At 38.2% G+C, this 19,637-nt stretch overlaps 2 protein-coding genes across 2 annotated transcripts; both read left to right on the top strand.

Moving 5' to 3' along the window:
* The first annotated feature begins 343 nt into the window (after positions 1-343).
* rab5if (RAB5 interacting factor) lies at positions 344-4,615 on the top strand. The gene is made up of 4 exons (XM_008413892.2): positions 344-651; positions 2,431-2,534; positions 2,639-2,768; positions 3,007-4,615. The coding sequence occupies exons 1-4, from the start codon at positions 544-546 to the stop codon at positions 3,046-3,048; spliced, it is 384 nt and encodes a 127-aa protein (XP_008412114.1). The 5' UTR covers positions 344-543; the 3' UTR covers positions 3,049-4,615.
* A 1,061-nt stretch (positions 4,616-5,676) lies between these two features.
* On the top strand, positions 5,677-17,129 carry dhx35 (DEAH-box helicase 35). Its single transcript, XM_008413893.2, has 21 exons — positions 5,677-5,747; positions 6,133-6,260; positions 6,361-6,453; positions 6,674-6,751; positions 6,876-6,980; positions 7,050-7,111; positions 7,943-8,012; positions 9,854-9,913; positions 10,308-10,420; positions 10,503-10,599; positions 10,744-10,902; positions 12,328-12,538; positions 12,652-12,776; positions 12,879-12,933; positions 13,040-13,230; positions 13,335-13,412; positions 13,576-13,705; positions 13,801-13,882; positions 13,978-14,049; positions 15,404-15,515; positions 15,605-17,129. The coding sequence occupies exons 1-21, from the start codon at positions 5,708-5,710 to the stop codon at positions 15,641-15,643; spliced, it is 2,100 nt and encodes a 699-aa protein (XP_008412115.1). The 5' UTR covers positions 5,677-5,707; the 3' UTR covers positions 15,644-17,129.
* Positions 17,130-19,637: the final 2,508 nt, after the last annotated feature.

The following is a 19,637-nucleotide window of genomic DNA, read 5'->3' as shown; positions in this document are numbered from 1 at the left end:
ATGATTTTTATTTTTTTTTTTTACAGCAGACAGCCGCTCCCCACTCTTGCAGGTACTGCGTACCCCCGCTAAATCTTTTAGGGGTACGCAGTACCCTACCGTACCCACCTACTTTCACCCCTGATTATATCACACTCATCTGCAGAGAGGCCAGTCGTGTTGTTGTTTTTGTGATACTACTTCAAAAAAACAAACAAAAAACTTGAGAATCACTGCGGTACTTCAGTTGCTGTAATGAGTCTGATCCAACAGAGGTCGCTGTGGTTTTCATTCAGTCACTTTGCCGAAACACTGCCGAAACGTCGCACTATCTGATTGGCTGGCTCACAATGGGGTTAAACAGTGTTGCGCATGCTCCAACTCCCTTTAACTGTTAACGACAGAAATCTGTCAGCTCAGCGGAGCTAAGGTCCGTCTAATATCCTCAAATATTTCCGAATACCGCCTTGTTTTGGTCAGCGCTGGGGAGCCGACTCTTACTCAAGGTGTTTTTAGATCCGGCTTGCAACTTTTCAACGCGTCTTGATTGAAAAAAGCAGAAGAATGACGAGCAGTTCTAAACGGAAAGAGGAAAGTCATCTGCTGAATGGGGCTGTGAAGCAATCCACATGGAGCAAAGCCTTCTGCGGTAATGCCGTTTGGGAAGAGAAGGTGGGTCATTTAACCACCTTTTAGTTGTATTTTTGTAACAATTCCTTTATATTTTCTACTAGAAGTTGTGAGTTTCCGGACTTTAATAACAGGTATGGATAAAGACAGGTAGCCGAAGCTAACCCTTATGCTAAGGATTAATCTGGTTAGTTTTAGCTGACTGGCATAATGAAAGATGTTCTCCCCTGTATCTGTCTATCGTTAAATCTGACATTTTGGGGTATTATATATTAGGATACTTTTGGTAAACAACTTTTGTTGAATAATTGGCATTTAATTGACAATTACTCTTTTTATTTTTACCACAAAAACAGCATCAGAGAATATTGCACCTTAAAAACAAAAAGGCATCATACTCTTTATTTTTTCCCCAAATTAAACATAAAAGTAATATTCTGAAGTTAGGATTATGTCCAGTAATCCAATTGCTTCAATGTTTTCGTTCTCTGAATGTGGTTGTTGTTCATGAATCATATCAGTTGTTATTGGGAATATTACTTTGTCTTTTTCTGTTGAATGAAAAAAATGCTCTTCTTCAAGTATATCAGTTTTATTCTACATCATTAGCAAAAAATAAGAAAAAATAATATGACCATGATCCGGGTATGTCATTGAATTATAATGAGACTTTTTCTGCAATCCTGTTTACTACAATAAATAGATGGTTTTTAACCCAAAATTAAATTAGGAATTAAATTCAGTGTTGTGTATATATATATTGCACCAACTCACAAAGGTCATCTAAATGGTTCCAACTCATATGCTGTCATAGAGTTTAGTTCTGTCCAAATTTAAATCTTTGTTTTTGTTTTTTTGCATTACAGTGTTTTCATATAGTTGCATTCAGGTCTATCTACATGTGTAGCAACTTAATGCTAATTATAATAGAGTAAAATAAAAATCAGTTGATCATATAATGCCCACTAGTAAACTGTTATCTGTCAAAGAAAGTTTAGTTGACTCCACTGAGACAGCTACAGTGACAACTATGGAGAAATCTGCACATTACATACCCCAAGTAAATCCTCTGCTTGATGTCAAATGTTTGAATTGTTTTTATTTTTATTATGATTATTAACAAAATAAAAGATAGAAAAGCCCAGAGACCTTAAGATATTTAAGTGGGAAGTTGAATTTTAATTTTCAATTACAGTTGATTATAAATCTAGCTCTACCACTTTGAAAAATACACAAATTCCCAGCATGGAAAGTAATTGAACTGGTGTAATTTTCTTTCCACTTTGTATACATGCTGGTGTGTTCCATCACAGCTTGTGTGGCAGCTGCATTACAGCTTGTGTGGCAGCTGCATTACAGCTTGACTAATGTAAAACCATAGATTGTTTCCTAACAAAGATTGGGACACCAATCCACTAGATGGGATCAAATCAGAACGTCTCAATTTTTTTTTACATTCTTGGCAACTGAAAACTGAATCACTGATTCATTATCCCTTTAAAGTCAGTTTTTAAAAAATAGCTTGTATTAGTCACTTGTTTTAAACATGTGAAGTTCTTATAATCTGACAGTAAAATTACTTGTTTCTATTTCCCTTGAATTAGGCCAAATATAACTGGTCTATGTTTGGCCAGGTACGGGTATGGCCTTTGATTTATTTTTATTTTTTCAGTGTATCTTTCTAAGGTGAGAATTTCAATGCACTTGGTGTCAACTGGGATAAATGAAGTGATCAGTGTTAATAGCTGTGGATGTGTTGTAATTTAAATGGTTAAATCTGGCCCATAACATTTATTGCCTGTCAATGTGCTTTTTCCACAGGATGAGTTTTTGGATGTGATTTACTGGCTTCGACAAATTATTGCAATTATCCTTGGTGTGATATGGGGCATTGCACCGTTGAAAGGATTTCTAGGAATAGCCATGTACGTATTCTGAGCTCGGTATCTAATATTTTCCTGTTTCAATATTAGTTTGTACAGATGAAAATACATGAAAATTCCTCATCTTCCCTTGTTTGCCTCTTTAGTTTCTGCGTCATCAATGCAGGTCTCCTCTACGTATACTTCAGCAGCTTTCAGCAGATTGACGAAGAAGAGTATGGAGGCACGTGGGAACTCACCAAAGAAGGCTTCATGACATCTTTTGCCCTTTTCCTGGTAAGTATACCAATATAGGAAAAACATTTTTTTATTTTTTTTTGCTAAGTTCAAAAGATCTTAAATAGTTTCAGTTTATCTTCATTCTGTGCTAGATGTTTTTTTCCTTATTTGTGCTGTCCCACTTTGAAATGCACACGCTGAGTTAATGCTTTGCAAGTAAATATGTATTCAGATTTAAATTTGACCCGAATCAATCACAAAAACAATCTAATTGAAACATTTTTTTCTTTACCAGGTGGTGTGGATAATCTTTTACACAGCTCTACATTTTGATTGAGAGGAATGCACGAAGAAATAAATATGAACATTTTTGTTGAAGTAAGTTGACAAGACTGAAGAACTTCATGTTTGGGAGGTGTCGGTGCTCTACGCGAAGACGTCTTTGTGTGCACAGCATTATGGGAATGCAAGTTTGCTCAACAAGATCCGGCAAGATGAACACGTTCAGAAGCTGTACATCTCTTTCATTTGAGGCTTCCGGTTTTTTTTTTTAAAGGACATCTTTCCTTATGCTTTCCAAATTTTTTCTTTTTCTTTTTTTCTTTTTTTGCCGTTTAAAAAATAACAATAACAAACACTAAAGTTGCAGAAAGTAAAAATGTTTTAGGCTGTTTGGTTTTAGCACAATACATTGTAGATGTGAAACGGAGCTCAATCAATCTACTTTCTTCAAATTCAAATAACTGACGTGAATCCAGCCTTTATACTGCAGAGATGACAAGTTACGGCTACCAATCTGCTTATCGGTGACTCGGTGAGGTCTCAAGCAAACAGAGACATTTCAACATGAGTGTGTGGAAACCTTCATTTTTTTTATAATACATTTCAGATGAACAAAGCCACACTACATTAATTAATTCTGTTTCTTTAGTTTTTTAATACCTGCTCTGAAATTTTACAACTAAATTATTTGTGAGAAATGAGGAGTCACGCTTAACAGTTATAGGGTCTCTCTGGAGCTTATGTAGTTTGTCTTAACAAGAGGTGGAATTGTTATTTAATGAGATTTTGTTTCTTCCAGAAATGGGAACCGTTATTTGGTTTTGCTTGTCGAATGTTTGAGTCTAACAAAAGGGGAACGTTGCATCCAAAAACAGCTGATAAATATCTTCTAATATTAACGCAGATGCTGTTTGGAAAGAGACTCCCGTATGCTCAAATTCAGTTTTGAACTACAAAGAGGAGTAAAGGATTTTATGTTCAAATGCAAACTTGTTTTTAAGCTGAACCTGATCTGTGCACTGCCATGATTTGCTGTTGGTTTTTGTCTGCCATTATTCATACACTTGAGGTAAAAAAAAAAAAAAAAGATAAAAGAAATGCATAAATTCTAATTTTTTCTTTAATAGTCAGGGGTCTCCAATCCTAGTCTTCAAGAGGCACTGCATTTCAGGTTATAGATGCATCCCGCTCCAACACACCTGAATCAAATGAATGACTCGTTACCAGGCCTCCTGACGGTAATCTGAATAGTCATTGTAATCATTTGATGAAGATGTGGTGGATTAGGAATCCATCTAGAAGTTGCAGGGCAGTAGGTCTGGATTGGAGACCACTCATTTAGATGAATCATGTTTGAAAATTAATTTAAACTTTGTATAGTCTGTCTTTTTTTGTTGTCAAATCCCATCTTGTATTACACAGATTTATTTGTATTTGTTATATCTCTTTTGATGTAACATTTCTCAGTATTTTATAGGGAAGAACATTTGAGAGCAGTTCTTGCTAAGATGTTATGATACTGTTATTCAATATGCAGCTGGTGTTTGAAAGGATTGTATTTTCTGATCAAATCTTTTGGGAATCATTAAACATGGGCTTTATTTGGCCTCCATTTTCAAAGACCTGAGTATTCTCATTGCAAAACTTTTTGTTCTTTTCATGTATTTATTCTATAATTAGCTATATCTACATGGAGGATTTTCATGTACAACATAACATTTCACGTAGTTGTGAAATATTAGACACAGGTAGAACTTCTGGTTCCAGAACCTAACATTCCAATATAATTTTAGATGCTTTTATAGTGGACATTTTTAAATCCTTTTTTTTTCATTATCAGTGTTATGAAGAAAATTGATAAATTGGAGAGGATATACTACAGGAGCTCCTTCCTGCCCAAAGCCATCAGCATCTACAACAACTACATAGTGTATATATACCTAAAATTGATTCAGTGTTGAATATTTTAAGTAACAGCAATATGCTAATTTTTTGGCCTCCAGTATATTTTGGTAATAATATAGGCTTTTTTTCTGGACACTGCTTTGGAACCTCTGGAGATTGTTGCGCAAACAAAGATTTTTCATGACAAACTCCTTGGGAAAAAATTGGATGATATGAATTACAACAATTAATTTCCCTCTGGGATAAATAAAGTATTTTTAATTGAATTGAGCCTACTTCTTCACATAATAAAGTATTTTTTATCGTATAAAATACGATAGTTTTTATATTGGGATTTAGTTTAAGAAAAACCAAATCCCAAGAAAAAAAAAAATTATAGCAAAATCTAGACTTATTTCATGTGACTGAGGTCAAACTGTTGTGTTCACAGCCAAACAGACTTTAAAAAGAAACTGGAATAAGTGTTAAAAGGAAATAAACAATAAAAAAAAAATCTAAGAAAGAAGTGGCAACAATTTATCCAGCTACATGTGGCTGGTATGCCATATATAGCTTATATGGCAATCCATATAAGCTACATGGATAATCATTATATAGCATACCAGCCAGGACGGTAATTACCGTTATATGATACAATAATAAAATTCTATTTTACAATGAGTAATAAAACCATAATTTCTTGCTTATAGCGCGTTTACCGATTAACTGGTAAATCGGCATGCCATACTCTGACATCATTCAGAAATCTCTGAAGAAAGCCCAGCTCGTCATTCTCGTGTGCAGAAAAAAAAAGTGACGTAGAAGCCAAGATGGCGGCTCCCCACTCCACGATGAAATTTTGGAAGCCGGGTAAGTGCAAAGAAAACAAGGGAGAAGGCATGTATTGTTGTTTTGGAGGTTGATAATTGTACATGTGCCGTTGCTGTCGTGAATCGGCCATAAATGTGCGTGTCTGCAGAGGAATCCATTGCTACTGCGTTCTTTCTGCAGCCTGAGCGCTTCAACTCCGGATCAACTGCGCTGAATTCAAGTGTTTACCTGCCAGGATGAAACCAGTTTGGAATAATAATAACAATTTATAGATTGGTCGCAAGTGAAAAGGCCCCCCCATTGCAGTGCTGTGCACCAAATCCTGGCTGTCATTCTTTGAAAACCCGCAGTTTGCGGTAAAACATTTTAATAAAACATCTTCTCCTCCTCCTCCTCCTTTCCTTCGCCATCTGCTCTGCTTCAGGCGCCGAGGCTCCGGGGATCTCAGAGGAACGGGATCTGAGCTCAGAGACCACCGGCTCCCCCTTCGTCTTCAACCCAAACACGGCCCTCTCTATAGAGAAACAACGGCAAAAACTCCCAGTTTTTAAGGTTTCACACTGCTTCCACACACGTATAGCTAATTGTTTACTATTAGTATTTGGCCACCTGCCTGTCAGTTTGTGCATTTTCTTATTTATTCCCAATGCAGCACAGAAACAACATCTTATACCTGGTTGAAAGCTTCCAGACTGTCATAATAGTTGGGGAGACCGGATGCGGGAAGACCACACAGATACCCCAGGTTAGTGTCTGTAAAACCGTCAAATGAATTTGAAGTGTTTTGCCCAGAGATGCACAAATTCAGCAGTTTCCTCCACAGTGGTTCAATATGACCTTGACTGGATGCTTAGCAGCCTATTTTCCTATACAGAACAGAGTTTGGGCCACATCAGCTATAGCTTAATTTATGCAGAATCTGTTATTCATGCTTTGTTCCCTCTTTTTCATCTGCCTTCAATCAGTACCTGCTGGAGGCTGGCTGGGCAGCAGAGGGGAAAGTGATTGGAGTGACGCAGCCTCGACGTGTGGCCGCTATCTCTGTAAGAGCTCAGCTTATGTCCTCTCACTTTTTTGCCAATGTCATCCGGCTGCAGGCGAATTCGGTTCACACTGTAGGACACTTGCCTGCCTCAAATTTCAGGCTTTGTTCTCATTTGCTGATAGGTGGCTAACCGTGTGGCAGAGGAGCGAGGGGCCCTGCTGGGACACGAGGTGGGGTACACCATCCGGTTCGATGACTGCTCCGATCCCCACGCCACGAGGATTAAGGTAGCTGGAGGAAGGTGGCTTCAGTCCGTCCTGTCAGTCGGGTCTTTACTAATGCCTCTGTGGTTGTAGTTTCTGACAGATGGCATGCTCGTGCGAGAAATGATGGCCGACCCGCTTTTAAAAAAATACAGGTACATGTTTGGAAGTAAAAAGTGCACTCATTGGCCATTTTATTAAGCACACCTTTCCTATTACCAGAGGGACAGAACTCTTTATTTTTCATGCCGTTGATTGGTCAATATTGACGTGACAGCATCATTCAGTTGTTGCTGATTTAAACCCTTAATACAAGCCACGATCCATCCATGCTTTCGTGTTGTTCAGGGCAAATTTGACCCTACCGTCTGAATGTTGCTGCTGAAATCAAGATATAATGAACTGGCAATGTTTTCCAGTTCATTATGGTCCGATTTCTACTACAGAGTGCCAATTGTTTTCTTTATTTCCCATTCGTAGTAAACAGGAGTGTTACCTAGTGCTGCTTTAGCTCGTCTGATTCAACGCTTCGTGCATTCAGAAAGGATACCCGGATGCCAGCAGGAGGTTAAGTGAACTACTCTTGCCTTTATAAAATGTTAAACCAGTCTGCCAATTCTAGCAAAACATTTTCATTCTCTTTTTTTTTTTGGAACATTCTGTGGAAACCACAGGGATGGCTAAGTATGAGAATCCCAGCAGATCAGCAATGAACAACAGCCATACAGTTGATTCTTTTTTCTTTCCCATTCTGATGCTCACTTGTTTAATCGACACCATGTCATGTTCCTGGCCTGCGGTTTACTAATTTGCTATTTGTGTGAATAAGCATTTGAACATGTGTGCCTAACAAAATGACCAGAGAGTGCATATTTAGTTTTTGTTTTAAGTCGGGGGTGGGGGGGGTTTGTGCATTTTGTATTAGCATGAATTGCACAGGATTACTATTGGTTACTAATTCTATGCTTTTCCTCCGTTCTTTTCAGTGTGTTAATGTTGGATGAAGCACACGAGAGAACTCTGTACACAGACATAGCCATTGGTCTACTGAAAAAGGTAATGCCAACTGATGCAATGTTTGTTGACTTAGGAAAAGACTGAATGGTCTCTGACTTGAATAGTTTAGATTTCACGTGAAGAGAAAAGTTCATCCATCCATCCATCCATTTTCTTCCGCTTATCCGGGGTCGGGTCGCGGGAGAAAAGTTCAGGTTCCGAAAAACTTGACGCAACATTTAAAGTTGATTTGTATATGATTAAGTAAAAATGGACTTCCAAGCAAAACAAGACTTTTCTTGTCGTTGATCACCAGGTTTGAACTAGACATACGTAGGTTTTAGATTCTCATCGTGTGAGTAAAAATACTATCAAATTATCTCTCTGCTTTTGTTTTATATAATATCACATTGATTTTTGAATTTCTATGGCATCTGTTTATCTTTTTTTTGCTGTGCAAAAACAGATACACACCTACTTATTTTAGCAGTACTTTCTAATTAAGCAGAACACTAAATCATTTTCCTGTTCTACTCTTCATACAATAAGACAAGTATAATTAAACAATATCTGGTTAATTAATTTGATCTATGCTCAGCCAGCCTATTGATAACTACTCAACAGGACTGCTGCTCTTAACTTGCTAACCGTAGTTTTAAAACTATATTACCTCAATGAGAGAGTTAATATACAACAACTTATTTTCAGTTGTTTTTCTTGTAAGAGAGAAACATAGCAACAGGTGGGGGGGGGAGGGTAGTGATGCAGTCAGTCTCCTCTACACTTTATCTGTTATTTCATTAAAAGGATTTTAACCAGTAGAAATGGTATGATTAAAAAATAGTAGATTGTAGAGCTATAGCTCACCTATTCTATCTCAAGATAGATTTGAGCCGACTTGTCCTGGCAAAGTCTTTATTTACGCTTGTTGGCTTTTATTTGAGTCCCTGCTCCAACACACCTGAATCAAACAATTACATGATTAACAAGACACTGGAGACCAAGGTTTAGTTTTGTCTGACCAAAACTCTTTGTCTCATGCCGTCTCCAAGTCATTTAAATGTTTACTGGCATCATAAAATGGGCCTGTTGCTGCAACAGCTGGCTGCAGGATTCAATCCAATAAGGCAGACCCAGCTACCGATGGTGTTGATTGTGGTTGAACTTGGATCTGCCTTCGGTCCTTAAAAGCTTCTCCTGTGTTGCTGTTGGCTGATCCTCTCAACTAATTAATTAACTAATTGTCATTTTATCATCACGTCATTTTTAAATAACTTCCCAAACATTTGTCGCCCTCTCATTAAGCTTAACGCTGACGGTCTTGTAGCCTTGTGTATCTGCTCTTGTACATGGCGGTGCGATGGCTGGAATGAATGAAACTGAAACATAAAGCATAATCAACTGATATCATAGTATTTGTCATAAATTGATTGATTTTGGATCTACACACCACTAACACACAGTGACAGGGCTTGATGTGGACTACCACATTAGGGTGGCATTGTAAATGGGCGTTGGCATCCCCCACTGTCTGCTGAGAATAGCAACACTAGTTTACGTTATTTAAGCTACAAACAAAGCTTGGAATAATTTTATTCCAAGTCAGAATCTGATTTAATTCAGCTTGAATGTTGGCAGAAGGAGGGACTTTGCACCATGAGATATTCATGCAGAAACCTCACAAATAAATGATCAACTTGTGGAAACTTTTCTAAAAAATTTAAACTACAATTTTCAAAAAGAAAGATTGTTCATTCCTTGTTAAGTGGGCAAGTTCTGAAAACCAGTCAATGCCTATATACTCGTCTGTAGTCATATCAAACTCAATTCAATAAACTTCTTTTAGCTATTTTTTTTATTAAATCGTTTTCCTCTGTTTTCTCTCTCTGCTTCCTCGACAGATTCAGAAGAAGAGGCGAGACCTGAGGGTGATTGTGGCCTCTGCCACTCTTGATGCCAAGGTGACTGCTTCGTTAAGATGAACAGATATGCTAGGCTAACTTGAAAAGAGCAACAAAGGCAGGCACCCGGGGAGCGCAGCCGTCGGGGGGAATAACAATGTGCACTCACATCTGCGATAACCTGCTGATGGATAGATAACCAGGATCGGGTCAAAATCACTCTCGGCATCAAGCGAGTCAGCTAAAATATGCCTGGCAACTGCAAACTGCAAACAATATAATAATTACAGTCCTTGGCAGCTTTAGTTGTTATATTGCAATTCTTTCCTTTTTTTTCCTGTTTTAACTCTTTATTAGCATATTTAATTGAGGAAAATAAATCTAAATATAATTGAAATTTTAAAAACTAAGATTTTTTTTTCTCCACACACTGCAATATTCTCACTACCTAAAGAAATTTCACGAGTTCTTTAACCTGAATGAAACTGGGGATCCGAACAAGGACACGTGTGGAATCCTGACAGTAGAGGGACGCACTTTTCCGGTGGACATCTTCTACACCGTCAGGTAGTCCAGACCGGACCTTCATGCTGGAAGAAGTGATCGCTTAACGCTTCCTTTGTGACTTTGATCTTTGCTTTATCCTTAGTCCCGTCCCAGATTACGTAAAAGCCACAGTGGAGACTGTGATGAAGATCCACGAGATGGAGGACGACGGGGACGTTCTTGCTTTCCTCACAGGGCAGGTCAGTGGTTATTTTTATGTTTAGCTATTTTTTTGTTTGTTTTTTTAGATTTAGATGGTGATCATCCCCAAAGTCGCTGAGCTTTTGTAACACCGACACATACATATTGATTTTTCTTTTTCCTTAAATTAAAATCCATCTTAGGAGGAAGTGGAGAAGGTTGTGTCCCTCCTGCAGGAGCAGGCCAGAGCTCTTTCTCGATGTGGGATGAAGAAGCACCTGAGGATTTTGCCCATGTACTCTGGCCTACCCTACGCAGACCAGATGAAAGTCTTCGAACGGGCTCCCTCTACTGTTCGGAAGGTGAATATTTATCTTTCTGTGGATTTTTATAGAGAAGTGTGATTGTTTGGGTATTTTCCAATTCTGTTTCTCGATTTATTTGACTAAATCGGTGCCAAATGAAGTAACTTTCTTAAAATTCTAACTTGAACAAACTGAAGATGTAAGAATATTGTGGTTCCCTCCCTGCTACCTGTCCTCCCATCCATCTATCGATTTGAGGTTCCTGAATTATCAGGTTTTGGGAGGCAGCCAGGAAGCCTACTTTGGGTTATCTTGCCAAAGCTGCAAAGCCAAAGCTAAACAAAGCTATTAGGCCAGCTTTGTCAAATGTGTCTCACAAATGTTGTTACAAATATTCAGCTGCATTCTCAAACAGAGGTCTCATAAATATGAGTTTAAGGGAATAGCAGACAGATTTCATTCAGTCGAAATATTGATATTTTTAGTACGTTTTTAAATATATAAAAATATTTATATTTTTATACATTTCTTTTACAAAATTGTGCCACTTTGTTAAGGTTGAGACAATAATCAAAAGGTAACACTAATGTTGTTGCTCTTTTTACTAGTCCTTTGATCTCTTCTGATCCATTTTTATTGAGCCGAAATGAACTCTGAACCTTTCTTGGATCTTAGATCAGTTATTTACATTACCGCTGTTTATCTGCATCTAAAGCTCACAAAGCTCAGCTGAGATTGGATTGTGAAAAACTCTGCTGCTCCTGATTAGATGAGATTCTAAACCTTTTTAGATTTTCTTCTGATCACATCACTGAACTCATTCTTTTCTATTTTTAACTCGAGGAAATGAAAATCAGCCCCGATTCTGCTGCTGCTAGAAGGTGGAAAACACAGATTTAAGCAAGAAAATTCAACTATGCTACCTGAAGTTTATTCATGGTTAATTAGATTTTCTATGCTTGGTAGCAGATGTGACCTCAAGAAGACTGGATTCTAGATTTAAATCAGAAGATCCAAAAAATAATTAGCTTAAGGGTGTGCACATGTTTGCAACCAGGTCATTACAACTTTTTTATTATCACTTGGCAATAAAACCTGACTGTGACCAACTAATTTAACAATAATCTTTTATTGGGAAAATCATATGTGCTTTGAAAACCTTAATTTTTGAAGTTTACATATATGTTATTTTAGACAGCAGTGTGTTTCTATAGAAAACCCGCATCTCGAGTCTAATATCTTAGGTTGTTCCCTTTTTATTAAAAAGTGAGACACAGGGTGCAACCAAAACACATTTATTAGCTGAGGAGTCGCTTACACAGTGATGCCCATCCTTAATCAGACAGTTGATCTTAAACAGAAAACACCAGGTGGTTATAAAATGTTATCCTTTATTAAGACTTCTATAAAAAGCCATTTTGGATACGATGAACTGACTTCTGTCCGTGTCAATATCTTTTCCTGTTTCCTTTCCATTTCCAGATTGTGGTGGCCACAAACATAGCTGAAACCTCCATTACTATAACTGGGATCATGTTCGTCATCGACTGTGCGTTTGTCAAGCTCCGGGCCTACAATCCTCGCACCGCCATCGAATCGCTGGTGGTCACTCCCATCTCCAAGGCTTCAGCCAGCCAGCGGGCCGGGAGGGCCGGACGAAACCGACCCGGGAAGTGCTTCAGGCTGTACACAGGTTTGTGTCGGACTGCTGTAACGGAATCACAAGAAAGTACTTGAAGAAAGCCGGGCCTTTTTTTTCTTTTTTTTTTAAATTAATCGCCGCCTTATCTTTCTGTGCTTCATCAGAGGAGGACTATGAGAAGCTGCCTGCCGCTACTGTTCCAGAGATGCAGCGCTCCAATTTGGCGCCTGTGATCCTTCAGCTCAAAGCGCTAGGCATAGACAATGTGCTGCGTTTCAGCTTCCTTTCCGTAGGTCGCTCACATTGCACTCACTCAGTGGAGTGTGATCACCCATTTTAATAAGAACTTTAGAACAGCAGATTGTGAATTAATTCTGTCTCGTGGTTTCAGCCTCCTCCAGCTCAAACTATGGTTCAGGCTCTGGAGCTTCTTTATGCTCTTGGAGGTAAGAGACATTTTGATCAATAGCTGGGGGAAAACAGCTGCTGTTTTCACACTAGCCAAGCTGTGCCGGCACAGAAAGTGTTTACAGTCTGTGTGTTTGATGGCAGGTCTGGACCACTACGGCCACCTCACTGACCCCATGGGTATGCGGATGGCCGAGTTTCCTCTCAGCCCCATGTTTGCCAAGATGCTCCTAGAGTCTGGAAACTTTGGCTGCTCCAAAGAGATAGTTACCATAGCATCAATGATGCAGATTCAGAATATATTTGTTGTGCCGCCCAATCAGAAGAAAGACGCCGTAAGGATTTTTTTGTTTTGTTTTCGGAGCTTTTTGTACTTTCTGCTTCATCAGCTTAACAGTTATCCTGTTTTTTTTTTTTTTGGCAATCTGCCCCCCTGCAGGCTCGCGAACACAGGAAATTTGCAGTCGCCGAGGGAGACCACCTCACCATGCTGAATGTGTACGAGGCATTTATTAAGGTACAGCACGTGGACGCATTCAGTTCAGTTCTGTGGTGGAAAACTCTTCGGGCTGTTGTGAACTCCCAGAACTTGATGAATGTGCCTCTAATCATGGTGATGGGACTGTTTTTCTTATTTTTCTTATTTCTTTTTCTTATTATTATTTTATTATTTCCTGCAGCATCAGAAAAGTTCCCAATGGTGTCAGGAGCATTTTCTCAATTACAAGGGTCTGCTGCGCGCCATCACAGTGAGAGAGCAGCTTCGGCGTCTCATGAACAAGTTCAAAGTGGCACGAAATTCCAGTGAGGGTATGTGTTTGACACGATAACGTTATGTTGAATCAACCGAGGCTTCCACAGACATGAATGTTTGACTAGCTCCTACTGCTGCGTGTTTTACACAGGCGACCCAGACGTGATCTTGAAGTGTATCGTTTCTGGGTTCTTTGCTAATGCTGCCCGCATTCATCATTCTGGTTCCTATCGGTGAGAGTGCAATTCAGTCAGGGGTTGTTTATGACTTCTTTAGCTATTAATTGGATTTTTTTTTTGAAGATTCGGTTTTTCTGTCGTCTTGCCAGGACTTTACGAGATGACCTCGAGCTTCACATCCACCCCAGCTCTGTGCTGTATGGAGAGAAACCTCCAAAGTGGTCAGTATGTGATCTTTGGTGCAACGTTTCTCATATGTTACTTTGTATTAATGTATGAATTAGTGGATACTTTTGGTAAAATATTTTAAGATACAGTTCCCTGTAAAAGTATTCAAACCTGTAGATGTTGAAACTACAACCCTTAACATATTATATTAGAATTTTATGTGACCACAGAATGTAGAGAGAAATTGTGAAGCGGAAGAAACCGGATACAAATTTTTAACCTTCCCCCCCCAAAAAAAAAAAAAAAATTAAAGTGTAATGTACCTCTAAATAAATCAATTTGTCAATCTTTTTACTTCAGTATGTTTGCAATATCAGTCACCAAGGATTACTAGGATGATATATTTAACAAGAAAAAAGAAAGAAAGAAGGGAGTCAGGAAATGTCTTATTCGTAATCCATGTTGTCATTAAAATATATGTCTTCATATTAAGCAGCCGTGAAATAGAGCATACAACAACCTTCAAAAGTCAACTAATTGGTAAATAAGAGACCACCTCAGTTTGATTTAATCTCAGCATAGTCTGTGGAAAGGTGCTGGCTATCCCCTTCAGCTGACAGGCTGGACAAGGACAGATTTAATCAGACGCTGGAGAAGCTGCAGGGATCCGCAGCTCTGGGGGACAAATCTGTCGGCAGGACATTTTATCGCTCTCAATTCCTCAAATCTGGCTTTGACAGAAGCATGGCGACAAGAAAACCCGTCCCATTTAGAGTTCTCCGTGAACCAAGCATGTAAGGGACACAGCAAATATGCTGTGAAAGTGATGTGGGTTAAATTAAACTGAATCTCACCCTTTTGATGGAGACGGTGCAAAACTATCCAGAAACCATCATCCGCTGTACAAGACGGAGATGGCAGCGTCATGGTGTGGGGTGGCTTTTCTTCAACAGGAATTAGGAAGATCAATGATGGGAGAATTGATGGAGAAAAATACAGGGTGACGCTGGGAGAAAATCTTAGATGTGCCAAAAGACTTGAAGCTATGATGAAGATCGACCTTAAACATGCAGCCAGAGCAACAAGGGAATAGTTTAGATAAAAAAAATAATTGCATGGTCAAAAAGCCCAAATCTAAATCCAATGAAGAATTTTGGATTGTTAAAATTGGGCTTAAATTTTTCCAGTCTTAGTTTGACTAGTTTTTAAAGAATGGGCAACATTTCATCCTCTAGAAGTGCAATGCTGATAGAAGCTGGTTCTTAATGCAATCCTTATTATGGAGAGGAATTTTCATGCATTCTGACCTTCCTTCCACCTAACATTTTCCAGTACTTTGAGCATGGTCATTTGGGAAAAAAAAAAGGTTTTTGTCCAACTCTTACTAATCATTTTTGTTTCCCTCAGGGTTGTCTTTAACGAAGTGGTGCAGACATCAAAATACTACATGCGTGACGTGACGGCTGTGGAGTCGTCCTGGCTGGTCGAGCTGGCCCCTCATTTTTACAAACAAGCTAAGGTACGGCTCGAGCAGTTACACCACATCCTCTAGATAACAACTCCACATCTTGACTGGTTTCTTCTCGTTGTGTTCCTTTTGTCTCGTAGCATGGCTCGCTGGCCAGCAAGAGATCCAGAGTCCTCTGAATACACCATCCCAAAGGGAAAGCAAGACAAAGTTTGCCACTGTGCTCCCATTGTTTTTCATTGTATATACGAAGATGTGTATTTATTGTCCATGTCCACCTAGAAAAGTTACCCCACACCGAGTGGCCGTGTTACAATAGATCTCAATTGTATATTTTTAGAGGTAATGTCATTCTCTTGGCTGTGTTTGTTTACATAGAAAGGAATGTTTGAGGGGGCCAGACTGGGCCTGACGGGCGTCCATTTGAGCATGGTCATTTGGTTCACTCAGACAACTAGAATGAGTGAACCATTCTAGTTCATATATATATATATATATATATATATATATATATATATTATAACCGTATTCACAGTAGGCTCAGGTCCAGGTTTCAGCTCCTGTGCCACAGGCCCATCCACACCTGGCTTCATTATTATTTTCTTTAAAACTTGTTTATTTTTTATTGTTTCAGAAAAATATTGAATGACAATAGACTGTGATGTTATTTCCCAATGAGGGATTTCTTTTTTTTTTATTTGGTCCGTTCATGTCCTAGGTGCCTTTATATTTTAATCACTTACCTTCCACTCAGTTTATTTTCACCCAGGTTAAATTGTATTATATTTACCTACAGATTTTATTTCAAGATTTTTCATTATGTATTTTTTATTGAGCACCTGGTTCTCTGATTGATACTGTGAAGAAGCTGCATTTCTTTTAAACTGATTTCCCTCTTAGCTCCAGTATAGCTCAGATTTAGTGGCCTTGTCACCACACTGTGCCAATTTGTTTTTGTTTGTTTGTTTAAAACAGCCTGTTTCACATTTCACTTTCGGCTGAAATGTGTTAATACTCCCAAATATTGTACATGTATCGCTGTGAAATTAAAACGAGAACAGAAGTGCCATTTGTTGCTGTAATAACAAAAAGCATTTAGACACGCTTCTCTTTTTTTCTGATTTTGACCATTACATACCACAATGTACGGTTTGTTTTCTACATGGTCTTAATTTAAACTAGGTTGTAATTCCTAATATGCATCAGATTCCATGTCATCTGCATGAACAACTTATTGTGTTTTTGCCCATACCTGTCCTCGGACCCTAAAAGCTTTACTTCACTTGGTCCACTGCTGGAATGGCAAAATTTGACTCGTCTACTTTTGTTTATTTCTATAGTAGAAAATGTCGTTAGAGTAGCTAAGTGAAACTGTAAAAATCACCCAAAAACGGCACATTACAGCTGGTAGGATGCACTCAAACTTCTTAGATTATGAAACGAAGTACATTTGCATGTTAAATGGTATTCTAACCAAGACCTATACACTTTGTAGATGTATTTCAGGAGAAAACCGTTCCAACTTGACTGAGCACCCTTCTTGGTGCAGACAGCCTGTGAAGGAGCAATCTGTAAACTTGTGTAGCAGCTTACCTCTGAGATTAAAACTATCATCTGTCATTTTCTCATCACATCCTTAAATAAAGCCTTATTGTCATACAATAACTGATTGCTTATGGTTGCCTTTTTGCATTTAGTTGGCTTTGCTTTACTTGTCATGCAGTCTGTTCGCCAGGAGGTGTCACGGTTGCTCTACGAATACAACTAGAACTTCAGCTTCAAGTAAAATCAGCGAACGCCAGAGCATTTGATTACTGTCTGTGTGCATTTAATCTCTTTTGATAAAAGTGTTTTTTGTATCAGCTTTTTACTGTCAACACGTGTCAGTTTAATGATGCGGTGTGGAGAGTATGTGGGACTGTAGCTGCAGTTATCTGTTGGTCTATATCTAAAAACACTGCATGGACATGGACATTTAGGGGAATAAAAGGAAATGTGTTAAAACAGTTTTAGACCATTTAACTGAGAAGATCCTAAGTTAAATGGACAAGATGAGGTCCTGCCAACATCATGTTGAGTTATTAAATATATGTGTATGTACAAAATATGTTTGCACTGCTCTCCAGTTTAGGCAAGGCAAGTTTTACATTAAAAGAAAAGCATATTAAGATGCAGATTTTAAGGGAAATTTTAATCTGCTACTTTGGTGACTGCACAAATGCGTTGTGTTAATTATCACACAATGATGTGCAGGGATGATTATTAAATGTATTAATGGTAAAGTATTGCTTTACCTGTTAATTTCTATTCCTACTGATTTATTTGATAACATTGCAATTCTTGATTTTAATATCAATCTCTTTATCCTTACTTCTTTATTTCCGTGCAAAGCACTTTGACTTGGCTTCTGAATAGATTGTGGTTCACATAGAAGTCATTGTTCATGGCCATTGAATGGACCATAAACTCCAAAGTATTCTAGAAACAAATGTGAGGCCATCTGTAAGAAAGCTGAAGATTGGACCAGAACAATGATCCAGCAAATGTCAATAGAATTAGGCACAGCCGTACAAAGAACAAAAGAGAGGGGTAGAATCATACAGAATAGATAACCTGAACCAGTTCAGTTAAAGGGATTCAAGAAGGTATTGAAACCACGAATGTAAAACTCAGGAGGGGAAAAAAATGGACCCACATTAATAATTGTAAGCAAGATTACCTTAATTATTTTTCCTTTCAAACAACAAAAAAGAATAAATATAAGAAACAGAAAACATGAGCAAATAAGTCTTAAACAGCAATTCACAAAAAAGATATGCTAAAACCATCAAGTCCTAGAAATTTCTTTCTGCTACAAGGTGATCTTGATATTTTATTTTCTAACAACATTATCTGATTCACCTTCTAGTGTTAAACAGGATTTTGATAGCATTTAATTTGATTTTTGTATCATATCCCTGATAGGTATTTTAAAGATATCTTCATGTGTTTGGTTTGTGTCTTTATATGTAAAGTTGTGTGTGACAGTCAGATATGGCTAGGTGTGGCCTAAATAATGCCTGTTGTTTAATGGTCGCGCATTTTCAAAGAAACCTGATGGACTTAAATAATGATATTCGACCATATTATTTCCCGCGTATTTGTGAATCTTGAAGAAATAAACAAGACTAAACCTTTAGAGGAAAAACCGAAACTTTAACAAAAGTGGCAGGGTCCTAAAAGAAGTCGTCCCTAAACATTCACTTCCAAAATTGGACCACATTGTATTCATTAATTTCATGCATATTTTGCATATTGCAAAGCAATATGTTTTGTTCATACGGGGTCCACATGGTAGGGTAAAATAATGAAGGGCAGCTGAAACACTTTGTTTTCAGGTGAGTAAAGGTGTGCACATTTTCATTTAGCTAATTTCCCACAGCCTGTTGCTGAACTCTTGGTTTGTTTTGACCGAGAAAACAAAACACACCGTTGTGTTAAACGAGGCACTTTATGTGGCTTGCGATATATTTTTAATCGAAGTCTTGTACTGATTAACTGCTTTGAAAGGCACATGATTTAGTTAATCACTTATGTTTGTTTGTTTGAGTGAGTCCCAAACGTCGTTGTTTCCCAGAACAGTTTTACCATACCTTCTCCAAGACAGAGTGCTTAGTGCATCTGCAAAAACAAACAAACAAAAAAATCTACCTTCTGTGTTTTAAGCCTAATTTTTGCTAAAAGATCTGCGTGGTTTGAGAGTTGGCAATAGTACTAATAGTATTACTAATAGACTAGGTTAATCTTTAAAACTAGTTTTGCTGATAAATTTATTAATCTGTGACTATTTACACTACAAATAAGAAAAGTAAGACTTCCGACTGAAGAGGTCTATCCCATAGGAGCTGTGACAAAGGCCTTAAAAAAGAAAACAAAAAGCTGTCAGCACAACAATGACAAATACCAAAAGGTGATCACCTTGAGGGTGGTGCAAAGAAGAAAGCAAAAGAGGTGGCACAGGTTTCAGGACAATCTATCCAAGTCTTTATGCATCCCACAACTATTACGTGCCAAAAAAACTAGGAGTAGGTAGAATAATGCACTACTTTGTGTTGATCTATCACAGGGGTCCTCAAAAGCCAGTCCTTGAGGTCTAGTGTCCTGCAACTTTTAGATGAGTCTCTGCTTCAACAC

The sequence above is a fragment of the Poecilia reticulata genome, linkage group LG7, assembly GCF_000633615.1.
Source record: "Poecilia reticulata strain Guanapo linkage group LG7, Guppy_female_1.0+MT, whole genome shotgun sequence".
Classification (NCBI taxonomy): domain Eukaryota; kingdom Metazoa; phylum Chordata; class Actinopteri; order Cyprinodontiformes; family Poeciliidae; genus Poecilia; species Poecilia reticulata.
Note: the sequence above shows the minus strand (reverse complement) of the source record. Positions and strands in the feature narration are given on the sequence as shown.

Bases quoted from the DNA above. Each gene is read 5' to 3' on its own strand.
- rab5if (XM_008413892.2), top strand. From the start codon at position 544: ATGACGAGCAGTTCTAAACGGAAAGAGGAAAGTCATCTGCTGAATGGG. The intron at 652-2,430 runs GTGGGTCATTTA...CTTTTTCCACAG, and splicing joins ATGCCGTTTGGGAAGAGAAG to GATGAGTTTTTGGATGTGAT. The intron at 2,769-3,006 runs GTAAGTATACCA...TTTCTTTACCAG, and splicing joins CATCTTTTGCCCTTTTCCTG to GTGGTGTGGATAATCTTTTA.
- dhx35 (XM_008413893.2), top strand. From the start codon at position 5,708: ATGGCGGCTCCCCACTCCACGATGAAATTTTGGAAGCCGG. The intron at 12,777-12,878 runs GTAGGTCGCTCA...TCGTGGTTTCAG, and splicing joins TGCGTTTCAGCTTCCTTTCC to CCTCCTCCAGCTCAAACTAT. The intron at 14,050-15,403 runs GTCAGTATGTGA...TGTTTCCCTCAG, and splicing joins GGAGAGAAACCTCCAAAGTG to GGTTGTCTTTAACGAAGTGG.